The following is a 14,412-nucleotide window of genomic DNA, read 5'->3' on the forward strand; positions in this document are numbered from 1 at the left end:
TCAGTGGTCGACAGGGGTGCTTCCCTGAGAACCTGCGCCAAAGGGGTTCAGCTTTGGGTTTTCAGATTCACAGGGACGTTACGTCCATAGTCTGGGGGCAGTAGGATTTCACGAGAGCTGAGGAGAGAGCGGCTAGGAGGTGACAGCACGTGCATTTCATCTTCTTTGACTCTGTTTTGTTTGGTTGGTTTGGCTTTCCCTGTTCCTTTAAATGCAGTTAGGAGACAAAGAGGGGAAAGCCAAACCTTGGGACATCCTAGGGCAGAAGAGGACAAATAGGAGATTCAGAGGCGCTCTTGGCACAGAGGACTCCAGTGCTCGGCTTCTCTGCGCCCTTGGGGCTGTCAGGCCCTGGCATCCTCTGAGAATAGCTCCAGCCTCTTGCTGAAGGAGCATCGTGGCAGCCGGCTCGCATGTGCCCTCCGCAGCCTTTGGCATATCGGTGGTGGCAGGGGCATGGGGAGGGGCATTGGATCATTCAGACCCCACGGGGTGGACTTCTGTTCCCAAGACTTGGGTGTTTTTCCCCACTCATTTTGTAAGTGCTCCAAGAGGAGGGAAAGCTCAGGGAGAGTCTGGAGGTCTGAGACCCACGCTGTCTGCTCTCGTACCCCCAAGGACACCTGCGCTCTGGTGATGAACGGAACGAGGTCTCCATTTATAAGCTCCTCCCCTGGCCAGCCTTGGGACCCTCTGCTGAAAGTCCCCAGACATCAGTGTCCTCAACCTGGGGCGGGGGGGAGGGGGGGTGGCAAGAGTTAGGGTGGCAGATAGTGTCCTGTGTGGAGACAGACTTCGGTGTGGCCCCCCGTGGTCATGCTCCGCCAGACACTCAGACATTCCCTGAGGAGTGGAGGTGGTGGCTTTGTCATTCCTAGAGCTGCCTTGTTCACCCTTTCCTGGGTCCTCCCCAGCCAAATTTTGAATTATGGGAAACAGACTATAATCTTTTCTTGAAGAAATTTTGAAAGGGTTTTTAGAGAATTCAGCATAACTCTGTGATTTCCTTGAATATTAGATTACTAGCGATATTATAACATTTTGAGATGCTAAATGATTTTTATTTATTAATTAGCACCAGCTCTGCAAAGACTGCCCTTGGTCCAAGAGTTCTTCCTAAACTACCTCAGAAAGGTAAGATTTCTTTCTCGTGTTCACATAATTAGACTGTCACAGTACCCTCCAAGGGGACAGCAGTCTCTGTCTCTTAAGTTCATGGCTTAATCCCAGATGCCTAAAGTAGCATCTGGCATGTGGTAGGTGCCCAATAAGTATCTATTCAACAAAGAAAGATATTTATAAACTCAGTTTTTGTGATTAGCAAAACACTATACTTTTCCCAAAAAAACCACAGTCCTTTTCTAGAAGATATACTATCATCCCTGGGTCTGGAGATACCATTCCTTCTCTTGCAAAGCACAGTGTGAGTCCTGGCAACCAGTACCAGCTTTGCCACTCACCGTGTGGCCTGGGCCAGGGACTCAGAAGCTTCCTGAAGCCTGATTCCTCACCTGTAAACACGAGCAGGAATACCTGCTTCGTGAGGTTTTGTGAGGACGAAATGAGGTCATGCTTCAGAAAGCCCCTCACTTTCCATGGCACAGAAATCCTTTGCTGGGATGACGTCCATCATGCAAAGTAGAGATACTGGCACTCTGAGAACCACAAGAAAGCAGTGTCTGTAAATGCTGCTTCCCTGCCGAGCAAAGACACTTGGTTCTTTGACCAGATCTTCCTTGATCCAGATCGAGCTTTTCATCTGTAAGACCAGCATGTCCGTTGTCTTATCTGCTCCTTCTTCTTTGTTGCCAGCTCCAGCTTGGGAGCTGAGAACACCCACAGACGCCTTTGGTTCATCTTGTCCATCCTCACTTAGGGCTGCAAGGCCACAGGGCAGATGGAGGCTCAAAGGACTCGTGGCCATCCCATGGGTTTCCGTGTCTACGTAAGACTTTTGTCCCCAGAAGTCAAAGTTAGGGATTCACGATGGGAAGCTGGGATCCACCCCTCCCCCGGGTCTTTGGGAAAGTGGCATATTTGGCAGTGCACTGACCGGGCTCCTGTGTAGTATAATGAGAGAGTCCCAGGTGGCGGTCAGTTCATTCTCCGTAGAACACAGAGGAAGCTTTCCCTGGATTTACTGAGTCTTTATCTCAAGTCATTGTTTTCCTCTTCTAACCTCTGCCCAAAGGGCTGTCCTGATCCCAAGAGAAGTTGGAGGTATTTTCAGGGCACTGTGCCCCCGAAATCTGTCAGCAGTCTGCCCCCGAGTCATCCCCGTGCTCTTCCCCCACTGATCACACGTTACGCCTGATTCCTTCCACCTTCCTGTCCAGCTCCCTTCATCTTGCTCCCAAACCACAGCAGTTCTTAGCCCAACTGCTCAACCCCCATGGCTGCTGCCATTTTCTCACTGTCCCACATTGGTTTGTAAGCAGGCGTCTCTCCTAACACTCTCTGTCCTCTTCCTCATGCCTCCTGTGCCGGTTCTGCTCTCTTGATCAGCTCTGGGCTGGAGAACCAGAGTCCAGACAGCAGCTCCGCTCTGCTTCCTGACTCCTGAACTCACGCAGCCTCTGAGGCTGCCTGGTGCCCTCCCTCTGCTGGGTCCTCTGACTCGCCCTTGCGCTACCCCTCGTCTCCTTCACACCTTCTCTGTTGTCCTCAAAATGACTTGGCTTCTGTGTTCTCAGTGAACAGGACATGAGCCTCCCACCACCCTACCCTCATGGCCACATGCCCCTGCTGGCCTGCACGTGACACCCAGGAAATAGTCCCTGCCCCAGCATCTCTTTCTTATTCCTAATGAGTCTCACTCCAGCAGTGACACTGTGATCCAGTTTGGGGGGAAGTTTGCCTGTCATTCCTTCAGAGTTAAAAAGGCAGTTCAGAAAGGACTTTTTTTTTTAATTTTTTTTAGTTAATTATTTTTATTAACATAAAATGTATTATTTGCCCCACGGGTACAGGTCTGTGGGTCATCAGGCTTACACACTTCACAGCACTTACCACAGCACATACCCTCCCCAATGTCCATCACCCAGCCACCCTATCCCACCCCAACCCCCAGCAACCCTCAGTTTATTTTATAAGATTAAGAGTATCTTATGGTTTATCTCCCTCCTGATCCCATCTTGTTTCATTTTTTCCTTCCCTATCCTCCAAGCTCCCCACTCTGCCTCTCAAATGCCTCATATCAGAGAGATCATATGATAATTGTCTTTCTCTGATTGACTTATTTCGCTCAGCATAATACCCTCTAGGTCCACCACGTTGTTGCAAATGGCAAGATTTCATTTCTTTTGATGGCTGCATAGTATTCCATTGTATCTGTACACCACATCTTCTTTATCCATTCATCTGTTAATGGACATCTAGGTTCTTCCCATTGTTTGGTTATTGTGGACATTGCTGCTATAAACATTCAGGTGCACATGCCCCTTCAGATCACTATGTTTGTATCTTTAGGGTAAATACCCAGTAGTGCAGTTGCTGGGTCATAGGGTAGCTCTAGTTCCAACTTTTTGAAGAACCTCCATACTGTTTCCCAGAGTGGCTGCACCAGTTTACATTCCCACCAGCAGGATAGGAGGGTCAGAAAGGACTTTTAACTGGAAAGGGGAAAACATAAAACCAGATTGGAAAAGGAACAGCCAAAGGCTGGGCAAGCTTCCCTAGAGGAGAAATTCTCTTATTTTGTTTCTCCTTATTATAAAAGCACATGTATTCATTGTAGAAGATTTTAAAAAATAACAGACAATCAAAGAGAAGAAAAATACAAACCACCTGTCATCTTATATCACCCAACATACACAATTAGTTTGTATCTTTTTTACTGTACTTTTTTTGTTTTAGGTTTCGATTTAAGTGGGGGGTGTTTTTTGTTCACATAATACATCAGAAACATTTTCCATCACAAACTTTTACTGGCTGCACGGTATTCTGCTGTCTGGTGCCATGAAGTGTTAGGTGGACCCTGTCATCCCGCAGCCACACAGAGCACAGCTTGTTCGCTATGAACGGCGCCATGCCACACGTTCGGCCACAAGCATCGCATTGTTTGGCTCCCATCCCTCCTAAAGAACCAGTTTCTCGAACCAGACTCGAATTTCTTGGGGTTGTGTCCGCCTGGCGCTTACAGTTTCTGTTCCTCCATGAGTGGTGCACAGCAAGGCTGGCCAGCCCTGCTGCCTCGGGAAGCTCCCCAGCCCCCCTTACTGCTGCCTCAGACTTGCCTTTACCCGGTGTGTGACTTGCAAGAGAGGACTCTGGCTTGTTTGAACTCCTTGAGCTGAGCCCTATCAGCTGAAGGTCAAGGGCCAGCCGGTGACCTGGGACGTGGCTGAGCAGGCCATGAGCAGAAGCAGCTACGGTGCAGCTTCTGACGGTTGGCAGCCCTGGGGTTCATCTTTTCTTTTTGTTTTGTTTTGTTTTGTTGTTGTTCATAGTAAACTGTAAGAGCATCCTTCTGAATGTATTGTACTTCCAGAATACAATTCTTAGTGTGACTTACTCAATGTGCCTCAGTCAGCTGTTTCCTTGCTGAATGCAGACGATATGCTTGGCCTCTATACATACCAGGAGCCAGCGTTCCAAGGATAAGTAAAAATACGAATCCTGGCCTCAAAGAACCCTGCCTTACAGTAGTGATAATACCCTTAGAGGTTACTTAGAGCCTGCCAGGTCCTGTTGGCAAATTCTTTACCTGTATTAACTCCTGTTTTAGAAATAAGGAAGGTGAGGCACAGGGAGGTTGTGTCATTTACCCAAGATCACACAGCAAGTCAAGTACATGGTAGAGCTGGGCTTGGAGACATGTCTTCAGTGTCCTAGGTCCCACCAATAGAGCTGTGCCAAGAGCTGTGGGAATGGTTCCACAAACTAGAATCCTGACACGGTGGTATACAGGTAATAGGGAGGACCTGCCTAGCACATTCTCTGGAACATAGTAAGTGGGCAAGAAACAAAGTTACAAAGTCTGTGTTGTAATCTGGTGTAGGGTTTCCTAAGTAGGTGTGGCTGTATCACCAAAGTGGAGCAGAGATTCAGAGGGGTGGCGGAGGTGGCGAGAGGAGAGACCTTTGACCTCGTATGTAGTATGGGAATCCTAGAGACATGGGGAATTTAAATTCTGATACAGCTATGCAATGGGACAGAATGCAACATTAAAAATTATGTACTGCTGGCTGCCTGGGTGGCTCAGTCAGTCAAGCGTCTGCCTTTGGCTCAGGTCATGATCCAGGGTCCTGGGATCGAGCCCCACATTGGGCTCCCTGCTCAGTGGGGAGCCTGCTTCTCCTTCTCCCTCTGCTCCTCCCCCTGCTCATGCTGTCTTATGAATAAATAAAATCTTTTAAAAAATTATCTACTGCCATTAGAGGAATTTTATTGACCTGGCAAATACGCTTTCTAAAGCAGTATATAGATAAAAGCAGATCACAGTTCTGTCTATGGAAAATGTGTGGAAGAGTCCAGAAGGAAGTACGGGACATTACTGTAAGTGGCTATGTTTAGGTGGTAGTTTTGTGGAAAACCTAACTCTATATGTCTAATTTTCTATAACCTGTTTGTATTCCAGTCTTTTTTTTTTTATTCTTTTTTAGTTCTGGATTAGTTTGGACATCCCGTTCTTAGGTAACTGAGGCATGAAATCACATATGGTCATGTGGACACCTTCCAGGCTTCCAGCTTTTTTCCTCTAAGAACGGGCACTGCACACCTGTGCACTTGGGTCTTGCCCTGGAGCGGGCACACACTACACACACACCCCCACTGCCGCCAGTCCCCGTCTTCCCGGTGACCAAAGGAGAGGGCAGCACTTCCCTGCCTTGGGGCCCCTCTGGAGACCTCCCTCTCTGTGCTTGCTTCCCACAGTGGCACTAAGGAAAACAGAAACCAGCCATCACCTCTCCCTGGACAAAGCCAACATCCCAGCCGAGATCTTCCAGAAGTCATCACAGTTGGCAGAGTTACCACAAAAGCCACCACCCGGAGACCTGCCACCGAAGCCCACAGAACTGGCTCCCAAACCCCAAATCGGAGATTTGCCACCGAAGCCAGGAGAACTGCCCCCCAAGCCCCAGCTGGGCGACCTGCCCCCCAAGCCCCAGCTGGCAGATTTACCTCCCAAGCCACAGATGAAGGACCTGCCTCCCAAACCGCAGCTGGGAGACCTGCTGGCGAAGTCCCAGACTGGAGAGGTGTCCCCCAAGGCCCAGCAGCCCCCCGACGCCACCCAGAAGTCACAGCCAGCAGATCTCTCCCCAAACGTGCAGTCCCGAGATGCCATCCAAAAGCAAGCGTCCGAAGATGCCAATGACCTCGCGCCCGCCCTGCCTGAGACGCCTGTACCACTGCCCAGGAAAATCAACACGGTGGGTAGAGGCCAGTTCTGAGGCTGTGGCAGACTCTGCCACACTCCGAGACCTGGGGGAGGGCCTGTGCCCCAGCTGGGGTTCCGCGGTGCAGCAGAGCCGAGCCCCGTGGCGAGGGACGTGGTTGCTGGACTCCAGCCGGCGGGCTTCACGACCTGCGCTCGCTGCGGCACCTGGGCCCATTACTTACTTCTCTGAGCCAGAGGATTCAGTGGTCGTTGGTCCTGCCATCTTCTGCACCCCAGCAGGGGCCCTGGTGTCCCAGGCTGAGGAGCACAGTCAGTGAGAACCAAAAGGCCCCCCACTCCACACAACAGTTCTGCCGTGGCTCATTGTAAGAACAGCATTGCCATGAGAGAGTGGAGTCCTGGCGCCCCAGATGGACTTGTGCAAGATGCCGGCTCAGGCTCTGCACTTGACGGTGGTTTTATGCCCTCATCAAATCCTTCCCATGATCAAGGAGCCCCTGTGGGCCTTCGAGCTGAGACCACTAAGCCTTGCACAGCTGCGGTCCCTCCAGCCAGCACTGCCCAGGACAGACTGCAGAAAGGAGCAGGGGACTGAGGGAGACACCGGGGCGCAGAGAACTCACTTGACCCAAAACACAGAGAGACACAGCTTGCTTTTTTAAAATACTGATTACTGAATGAGCTAAGCTCCAGAAACCTTTAGAAGAGGATTTCTCTATTTCCATCTTCCTATTTGCAAAGAACCAGCAGTCCCAACAGATAAAAGCATAAGTGAAAACTGATCACAAATTAGAACATTTCAGGGAACTGCCTGGGATCCTCCCGCCCAGGGCCACCGCCCTGTTTAACCAGCATGTGCTGACTTAGTACTTCCACGAGGGGATTGAGAAATTTGTTTATGCTGTGCATTCAGTATGCAGAAGCTGCACATTTCTCTTTACATCATGTTTCCCAGATCCATTTTTAGACTCTGCTGTCATCTCTGCAAGCTGCTCTTGGGGGTGGGGAGGGCAGGGAGCCTCGGGGGTTTTGGTGAGGCTGGATGTCAGTCACCACCCACAGTTTGCCTGTGAACATGATGGGCAGCGGGCCCTCCCGAACGCCAGGCTCCATCCTAGTGCTCGGGAAGAGAGAGGGAGCACACAGCTCCTGGGCTCCTGGCGGACAGGCCTCCCCCTTGACAGAGGAGAAATTGAGGCTCAGTGAGGTTAAATCACGCGCCCAAGGTCAGTGTGTCCTTTTCTCCCACTAAAGCCCCGTTTCTGTCTTGAAGGGGAAAAACAAGGTGAGACGAGTGAAGACCATCTACGACTGCCAGGCGGACAATGACGATGAGCTCACCTTCATGGAGGGGGAAGTGATTGTCGTCACAGGGGAGGAGGACCAGGAGTGGTGGGTACGTACCCGGCCGGGCGCCCGCTGCCCCTCCAGCATCCTCGCCGGCTGTGTTCCCTTCCCTCGGTCATGCTAGACACACAGCCGCGGGGCTTTGAAATGGGGTCGGGAGAATTAACGTGTGCATGTGATGGACCCTCGTGTGCACACAGCCTGTGAGCCACAGGCATTTCCGGCTATTTCAGATGTGAGACGAGCTCGGGAGGGCTAAGCATGTGACACAGCTGGAGCAGGCAGTCAAGGCTCCGAATCCTCTCAGAGCCTGAGTGCTCTCCCCCTTCCATGCCGGCCTCAGGCTCCTTCATCCAGCCTGTGGTTCTGTCTTTGTCAAGTGGGGCGTGACACCTTCCTCTTGATTTTAGAGGAGTAAGTGAAAAATACCTGTGACAATCCCTTTTACATTAAAACCTGCTGCCCAGGTGTCTGGAAGGAAAGACCTCGTTGTCCTCACGCAGTGGCCGTTTGCAGATTCTCAGTGATGAGAAGCACGGCCCCATGGGTCTGTGCTGTTCATTCTGTGTCCGGAGTAAGGCTCCTGGGACAGCCGGCAGGCCAGAGGCATCGTGGGTGCTGGTCTGACTTCTCTCCTGGCGGAGTGCCTCCCAGCATCGGTGTGGAGACACGGCTTCCTTGGCAGCCTGTGTGCTGCCAGCCCAAAGGGGCCTGTGGTTCATAGCTCAGCCCACAGAGCCTGCGCTGGCCCAGAAACACACGTGCGTGTACTTACACATACACACACGTACACACATGTACAGGTGTGCATGCACCTTTGGGCCTGGAGAATGTCTCCAGACTCTTGGTCACAGCCATAGGGATTCTGCTTGGACCAAAGGCAGGAGCAGTTTTGCCCTCCAGGGACCTTTGGCTATGTGGGAGGAATTTCAGTTGTCAGGACCGGAGGGGGCTGCCCTGAGCCTCTGGTCGGTGGAAGCCAGGGATGCTTGGGAGAACAGAATTACTGGCCCTGAATTTGCAGGGTGCTGAAGCGGGGGTGCCCCAGAGGAAGTGATGAGGCCTCTTTCTCTGTCTCGGGGAGGGACGTGCTGGGGATGGCCCCGTGGCCTTTCCTGCCTCTTCCGTTAGGGTTGGGCCTGCTTCTGGCCTAGAGCCTGCTCAAGAGCCACCTTGGAGTCATGACAAGGAGATGGGCCCCGAAGACCCTGGCGCAAGTCCCTGAGTTGTTCTATGGCCTTGGCTAAGGCATGTTCCTTCCATAAGCCTGTTTCCTGCTCAGAAATGGGACAGGAGTAACCCTGCCTCACAAAGATGTCCCAAGAACTCATCTGGGGATACATTGATATTATCATAAGCAGGTATTGATCAGATCCTTTGCTAAGAAACCGGTGACGACAGCAGAGGACCCAGAGGGAGTAAGTGGAAAGTTCTTACGGTGCCTCTAGCATCGTCCTCAGTGGGAGTTCTGTGTGCCGTCAGCACATCTGCCAAGCCAGACATAAAACAATGCTGCCCATGTCACCACTGACTTCCGAGTCACAAAACCCGCTCACGTGCAGGACACCACCTGAGTGAGGCCCCCTGAGCCGGGGAAGCCAGGTCTGCAGTCCATTCCACCCTCAAGATAAGAAGAGCGAGCCCAGTAGCCCAGTGGTGGCCTAAGGTCACAGACCTGGGAGATGGAGGAGGCAGCCCAGGCTAGCCCACAGCTCCTACTCCAGCCGCCGTGGGCGCCGCGGGTGTTTTGTGGATGGAGATGAGAGCTGGCCTGGCCCACCTCTTACAGCCGCCCTCCTCTCTCTGCGTTTGTCATTTGAAGCCAGCGTGCACGTCCTGCTCATTCTGTGGAAGGCTCGCGATGGGATTCTCTTTCCTGCAATGAGTGTTGATCTAACTGAGATCACTGGCAAGTTCTCGCGGGTGACTGTGGCACAGGCTTGGGCAGCAGACGGTAGAGTTGCTTTCACCGTCTCCTTCCCCCACAGCAACCAGAAAACAAGCTCGGTCCAGAGCAGCCCTTCCCACCTGGGTGACTGGTGACTGTGTGATCTCACCACAGGCCTGAGAGGAAAGGGTATTTTAGCCCCGTCTTCCAGACAAGAGGCCCGCAAGGCCTGTCTGAGGTCGCTCAGCGGAGAGGCAGTTGTGCCCTGGGTGAAGAGCACGGACTCGAGTCTGCAGCCTGTGGGAGACCACGGGCAGGCTCTCCACCTGGTTTGGGGGGTGGGCCATGGACACCCTGGGTATAAGACGAGGGTCCCAGGAAGGGCGCCCTCACGGGAAGGCCGCGTGTGCGTGGTGTGGGCCGCACCTTCACCTTCTGTTGTTAGTTGTTCTGCGATTATGTGGTCCCCCAGAGGGCAGGGGAGGGTCCGCGCCTTCCACCCCGAGTCCACGGGGACTGTGACCCACGGGGCTTGTCACTGGGCCGCTGCCAGCTGCCTCCAGCCTGACAACTTTCTCTTCTCCTTACAGATTGGGCACATTGAAGGACAGCCTGAAAGGAAGGGGGTCTTTCCAGTGTCCTTTGTTCACATCCTGTCCGACTAGCAAAAAGCAGAACCTTAATTAAGATTGTCCACATCGTCATGCGAGACCGCTGCCTCCACGTAACCCCGTGCACACGTGTGTATATAGCTGCTGTTACAGAACGAGAGACTCCCGGAAGGGCCACCTCAGGAGGGCTGTGGTGTGTGCTGTAAATACCCAGGGGGTGTCTGCCCTCGCCAGTGTCAGGGGCCCTGGGACCCGGCACGCCTTACTGGTCTGCCGTCCTGGCCCTCTAGCACTCCCACCTCTGTGCTGCTTTCCCAGCAGACAGACAAAACCAGGAATCTAGGAACTGCTGGCTTTGCAAATAAGAGTGTCTCCAGCAACCGTGGAAAGGCAGGGGATCGACTCTGTGTTCCTAACGCATCAGTGTTCTCAGCTGTGTTACTGCAAACGCAACATTAGCAAAGAGGTGGGTTCTGTTCTCCAGGCGAGACTTCTAGCTCCAGGACAGACCAGCCTGTAGTTTATCTGTGTACACAGTTTACAGCTACAGAAACCGACGCTGGTGTTTATTACAAAGAAGTGCTCGGTTCAATGTAAGTGTTATTCCCTCAGCAAAATATTCGCCGACCCGACACCTTTGGTGGCATTTTCCGGTCCCCGCTGCCTCATGCAGGTTAGGCCAGGTGGGTGTACATGGTCTTCTGGTGAGGAGTGCCCGCCCCTGAGATATTACCTCATTATGCAAAAATAACATATCCTTCACGACTATTTTGACAAAAGCTTAGAACACACCTGAAGAAGCTCAACTTTCAGGAACTGAGGACCGCCAGGAAGCACTAGCCTCTACATTATGCATGCATTTAGAAGCTTACCCGAAATCTGCCTTTTATAAAGGAATAGTATGGACAAGTGGAACTGTACATTTTTTAACCTGATCGCCATTAAAGCAGAAATTATAAGATTGCAACAATATCTGTTTCTAACCAGTCATTCGGCTTTCTCACAGCGTGAAGTTCCATCTCCTCTTCTGATTAGCGTCCTTTGCCTGTGTTAAAGCCCCGAACACATCAACTTAAATTATTTTCTTAGTTTTTTCCTTGATCAGTTCAAATGCGTGACGAGATGGTTCACTAAGATGACGGAATTTGAAAGTCGGCCCTTCACGCCGTTCCGCGGACGCCACCTCTCCTTGCTCCGCGCTCCCGGTTCTGCCCCCGTCGGCGGCGAGCCTGCCAGTCTCACACTCGGTGCCGTGGACACGTTACGGTCAGGCCAGTTCTCAGCCAGGCGCTGTGAGCGGGTGTCCCTCCGTGTCCGCCTGTCCAGGCCCCATCCGTCTGTCTGTCTGACTGCTAGAACGCCAGCCCCGGACTTTGCCAAGAGCACGGTAGCTGCCCTCCCTGGTCAGCAGGGCTGCCCTCTTGATTCCAAGACCCCCGGGGCCTTCTGGCATCACATTTGCTTACACGGCTCTGCGGGCCGCCACACAGAAAGCTAATCCTATAAGCCCATGACCTCGGCAGTAAGAGAGGAAGGTTCATTTCACAGAAGCACAACATCCCACCGAACCCCTAGGAAAAGCCGTCCTTAATAGAGTCTCCGTGCTCAGTGAGTATCCGTTTAGTTCTGCTTAAGTGAGCACTGCGAGAACTTGGAGTGACCACCTAGTAAGTACACCGTGCGTGACAGACCTGCAGCACGACTTCTCAGCTGTTCCCGGAGAGTGAGTTTAAGCAGTCGCCGCCCAGGCTGGGGTGGTTGGGCAGGGGGGTACCCCGTGAGCCCCACACAGAAGGCGAGAGTGGTGGCGGCAGGCGGCTGGGCGACTGCAGCCCCGCTTACTGGCCGCACTGGTGTCGGGACAGGAAGTCGCCGTCCGAAGTGACCTAGAGTCCTGGTTCATTCAAGTACACATTTTTAGTTGCATTAAAGAACTATTTGTTTCTGTGGCCTACAGTATTTTCAGCTGATCTCAAAATAAACTGGTTTTCTAAAAAACTCAAAACCTCGATGTCTAAAATTACATGGAGTCATTGTCTGTTCTTTTTCTTCTTTTGAAACCACTTACACAAATGCATTTTTTAATACCTTCTCCCCCACCTCTGGTTTTGTTTTTGTTTTCCGTGAGGAATTTGAGTTCCCTCTAATCCAGCTTCCTGTGGGACATAGGAAAGCCAGGTAGGAATGCCTTTGGGGATCTTGGTCGAGTGCGAGTCTGATACTGTTCTTCAACTCAGTGAGCCACTGCAAATCTGCAGTTTTGTACATGATATAGTATTTTGAAGGTATGGAACCTTATGAAAAAAAAAATAGTTAATTAGTTCTTTTTTCCCCCAGAAGGGAAAGTTACATTCTGCAAATAGTCTGTGTCTTACTTTACTGTGGAACAGCAACTGCTATTTATTTTTTTATTGCCCAGAACCTCTGTGTGTCGTGTAGGAAGCCCGCAGTGCCACGAGGCAAATTCCAAACTCTCATCAGGATGTTACCAGCAGACATCAGTACGCTTGTCGTTTCACATGTATTTAATGTGACCATTTCTCAGTACTGTATGTGTTAATTTCTACTTTTTTTAATATTTAAATTGCTTTTAAATAAACATATTCTCAGTTGATCCCAAACATCTGAAATCAAGCCATTTTGTGAGTTGTCCACTCTATTCCCCTTGGAGAGAGTCAAGACTCCACTTGGCTGGGCTTTGGGGGGAGTGGGGGTAGATAACAGGTCAGTCCAGCTCCTCTGTCCCAGCTTGCTCTGGATACATAAATGTCCATCAATGGGACGCCTGGGTGGCTCAGCTGGTTAAGCAGCTGCCTTCAGCTCAGGTCATGATCCCAGCGTCCTGGGATCGAGTCCCGCATCGGGCTCCTTGTTCTGTGGGGAGCCTGCTTCTCCCTCTGCCTCTGCCTGCCATTCTGTCTGCCTGTGCTTGCTCGCTCTCTCTCTCTCTCTGACAAATAAATAAATAAAATCTTTAAAAAAAAAAAAAAATGTCCATCACTTCCCTCAGCTTACAAAACATAAGAGCTCAGCATTTGGGGGTCCCCCCATTCCCACTCCCACCTCCATGCACCCACTCCACATGAAGAGGGAGGACGATGCCCAGCCCTCGGGCTGCTGGGCGTTTCCTTCTTTTCCTGTAGCTGCTGCTCCCAGCACTGCCACGTGGGGAGGAGACCCAGGGCCAGGCACTGGGCCTACATGATCTCTTCTCGCCCTCAAGACAGCAAGAAACATGCATGCACCTCTCCGCTTTACAGAGCCCAAAAACGGGGCTCAGGGGTGTTCACTGTCATGTAGGAGGTGCCATGGGCTGGTATGACCAAGTCCGGAGCCCACACGAGTAGTTCTGGCCCCCAAGGCTGTGCTAGGATGGTTCCTTGTTGCACTGCGAAGTTCCAGCCAGAGGAGTGGAGGTAGAAAGCCGCCTGAAGCGACAGCATGGAAGACTCTGGAGTGTTCGGCTTTCCTTCTGTTTCCTTTCGAGAACTCTGGGAGATTTTAGTGCTTGTTCATACACCTAGACCAGATAAACTACAGAGCACGCTGCCAGGGAAAACGGGCTTTGGCATGGAAACCAGTGACTCTCGGGATAGTTCTGGGACAGGCTAATGGAATCACCTGGATAATTCAGGCAAAGAGGCAGCCAGCTTTCTCTAATCACAGTGTTACAATGGTTACATTGGTTCTCCGTTATTTTAAACCTGGACAGTGTCTGTCTGAAATGAACAGACTTGCCCCGCTTCAGAAGCAGCCCCTCCAGAATGCGGAGAGCCCCAGACGGCCCTCCCCCCGTGATGCTAGAAACCAGAGGAACGTCTGACCTCCCTGCCTTCAGTCCTTCGAATGCTAGACGGTTGATGAGCCCGTTTCCTGTATGTGCACTCAGTCCCCTCTTGAGGCCCATGCCCTCACAGAGCTGAGGTGCCTTGCTCAAGGTCACTCATGGAGCACTATGAGCCCATGTCCCTGTGGCCTCAGCAAGAGCCTTCCCTCCCCTGTCCCACTCCCTTGCTTCTCCTCTAACCCAGCACCCTGTCCTCTCCCGGAATACGTACGTACGTGTGGGGGGGGGGGCAGGGGGGGGTGGTAGAGAGAGAAATTCTAATTCGACCTCTCCTACTCCCCTCCCCCCACCATGTGTTCTCATCCCTGCCAGAAGTAATCTTACTTCCCCGGGTCTGCAGGACTTCAGAATTCCCAGCTGGTGGGCTCACCTCTCT

At 51.9% G+C, this 14,412-nt stretch overlaps 1 protein-coding gene across 3 annotated transcripts in view; it reads left to right on the forward strand.

Moving 5' to 3' along the window:
• Positions 1-12,800, forward strand: part of LOC111146849 (ArfGAP with SH3 domain, ankyrin repeat and PH domain 1) — a 353,910-nt gene extending 341,110 nt beyond the window's left edge. For all 3 annotated transcript variants that reach the window (XM_022502557.1, XM_022502555.1, XM_022502556.1), the window contains 4 exons: positions 1,076-1,134; positions 5,875-6,374; positions 7,617-7,739; positions 10,169-12,800. In XM_022502557.1, the coding sequence (XP_022358265.1) occupies positions 1,076-1,134; positions 5,875-6,374; positions 7,617-7,739; positions 10,169-10,243 (757 nt within the window). In that variant the 3' untranslated portion in view covers positions 10,244-12,800. The remainder of the gene's footprint in view (positions 1-1,075; positions 1,135-5,874; positions 6,375-7,616; positions 7,740-10,168) is intronic.
• Positions 12,801-14,412: the final 1,612 nt, after the last annotated feature.

Source organism: Enhydra lutris, unplaced genomic scaffold (assembly GCF_002288905.1).
Source record: "Enhydra lutris kenyoni isolate GAN:26980312 unplaced genomic scaffold, ASM228890v2 scaffoldscaffold14, whole genome shotgun sequence".
Lineage (NCBI taxonomy): Eukaryota > Metazoa > Chordata > Mammalia > Carnivora > Mustelidae > Enhydra > Enhydra lutris.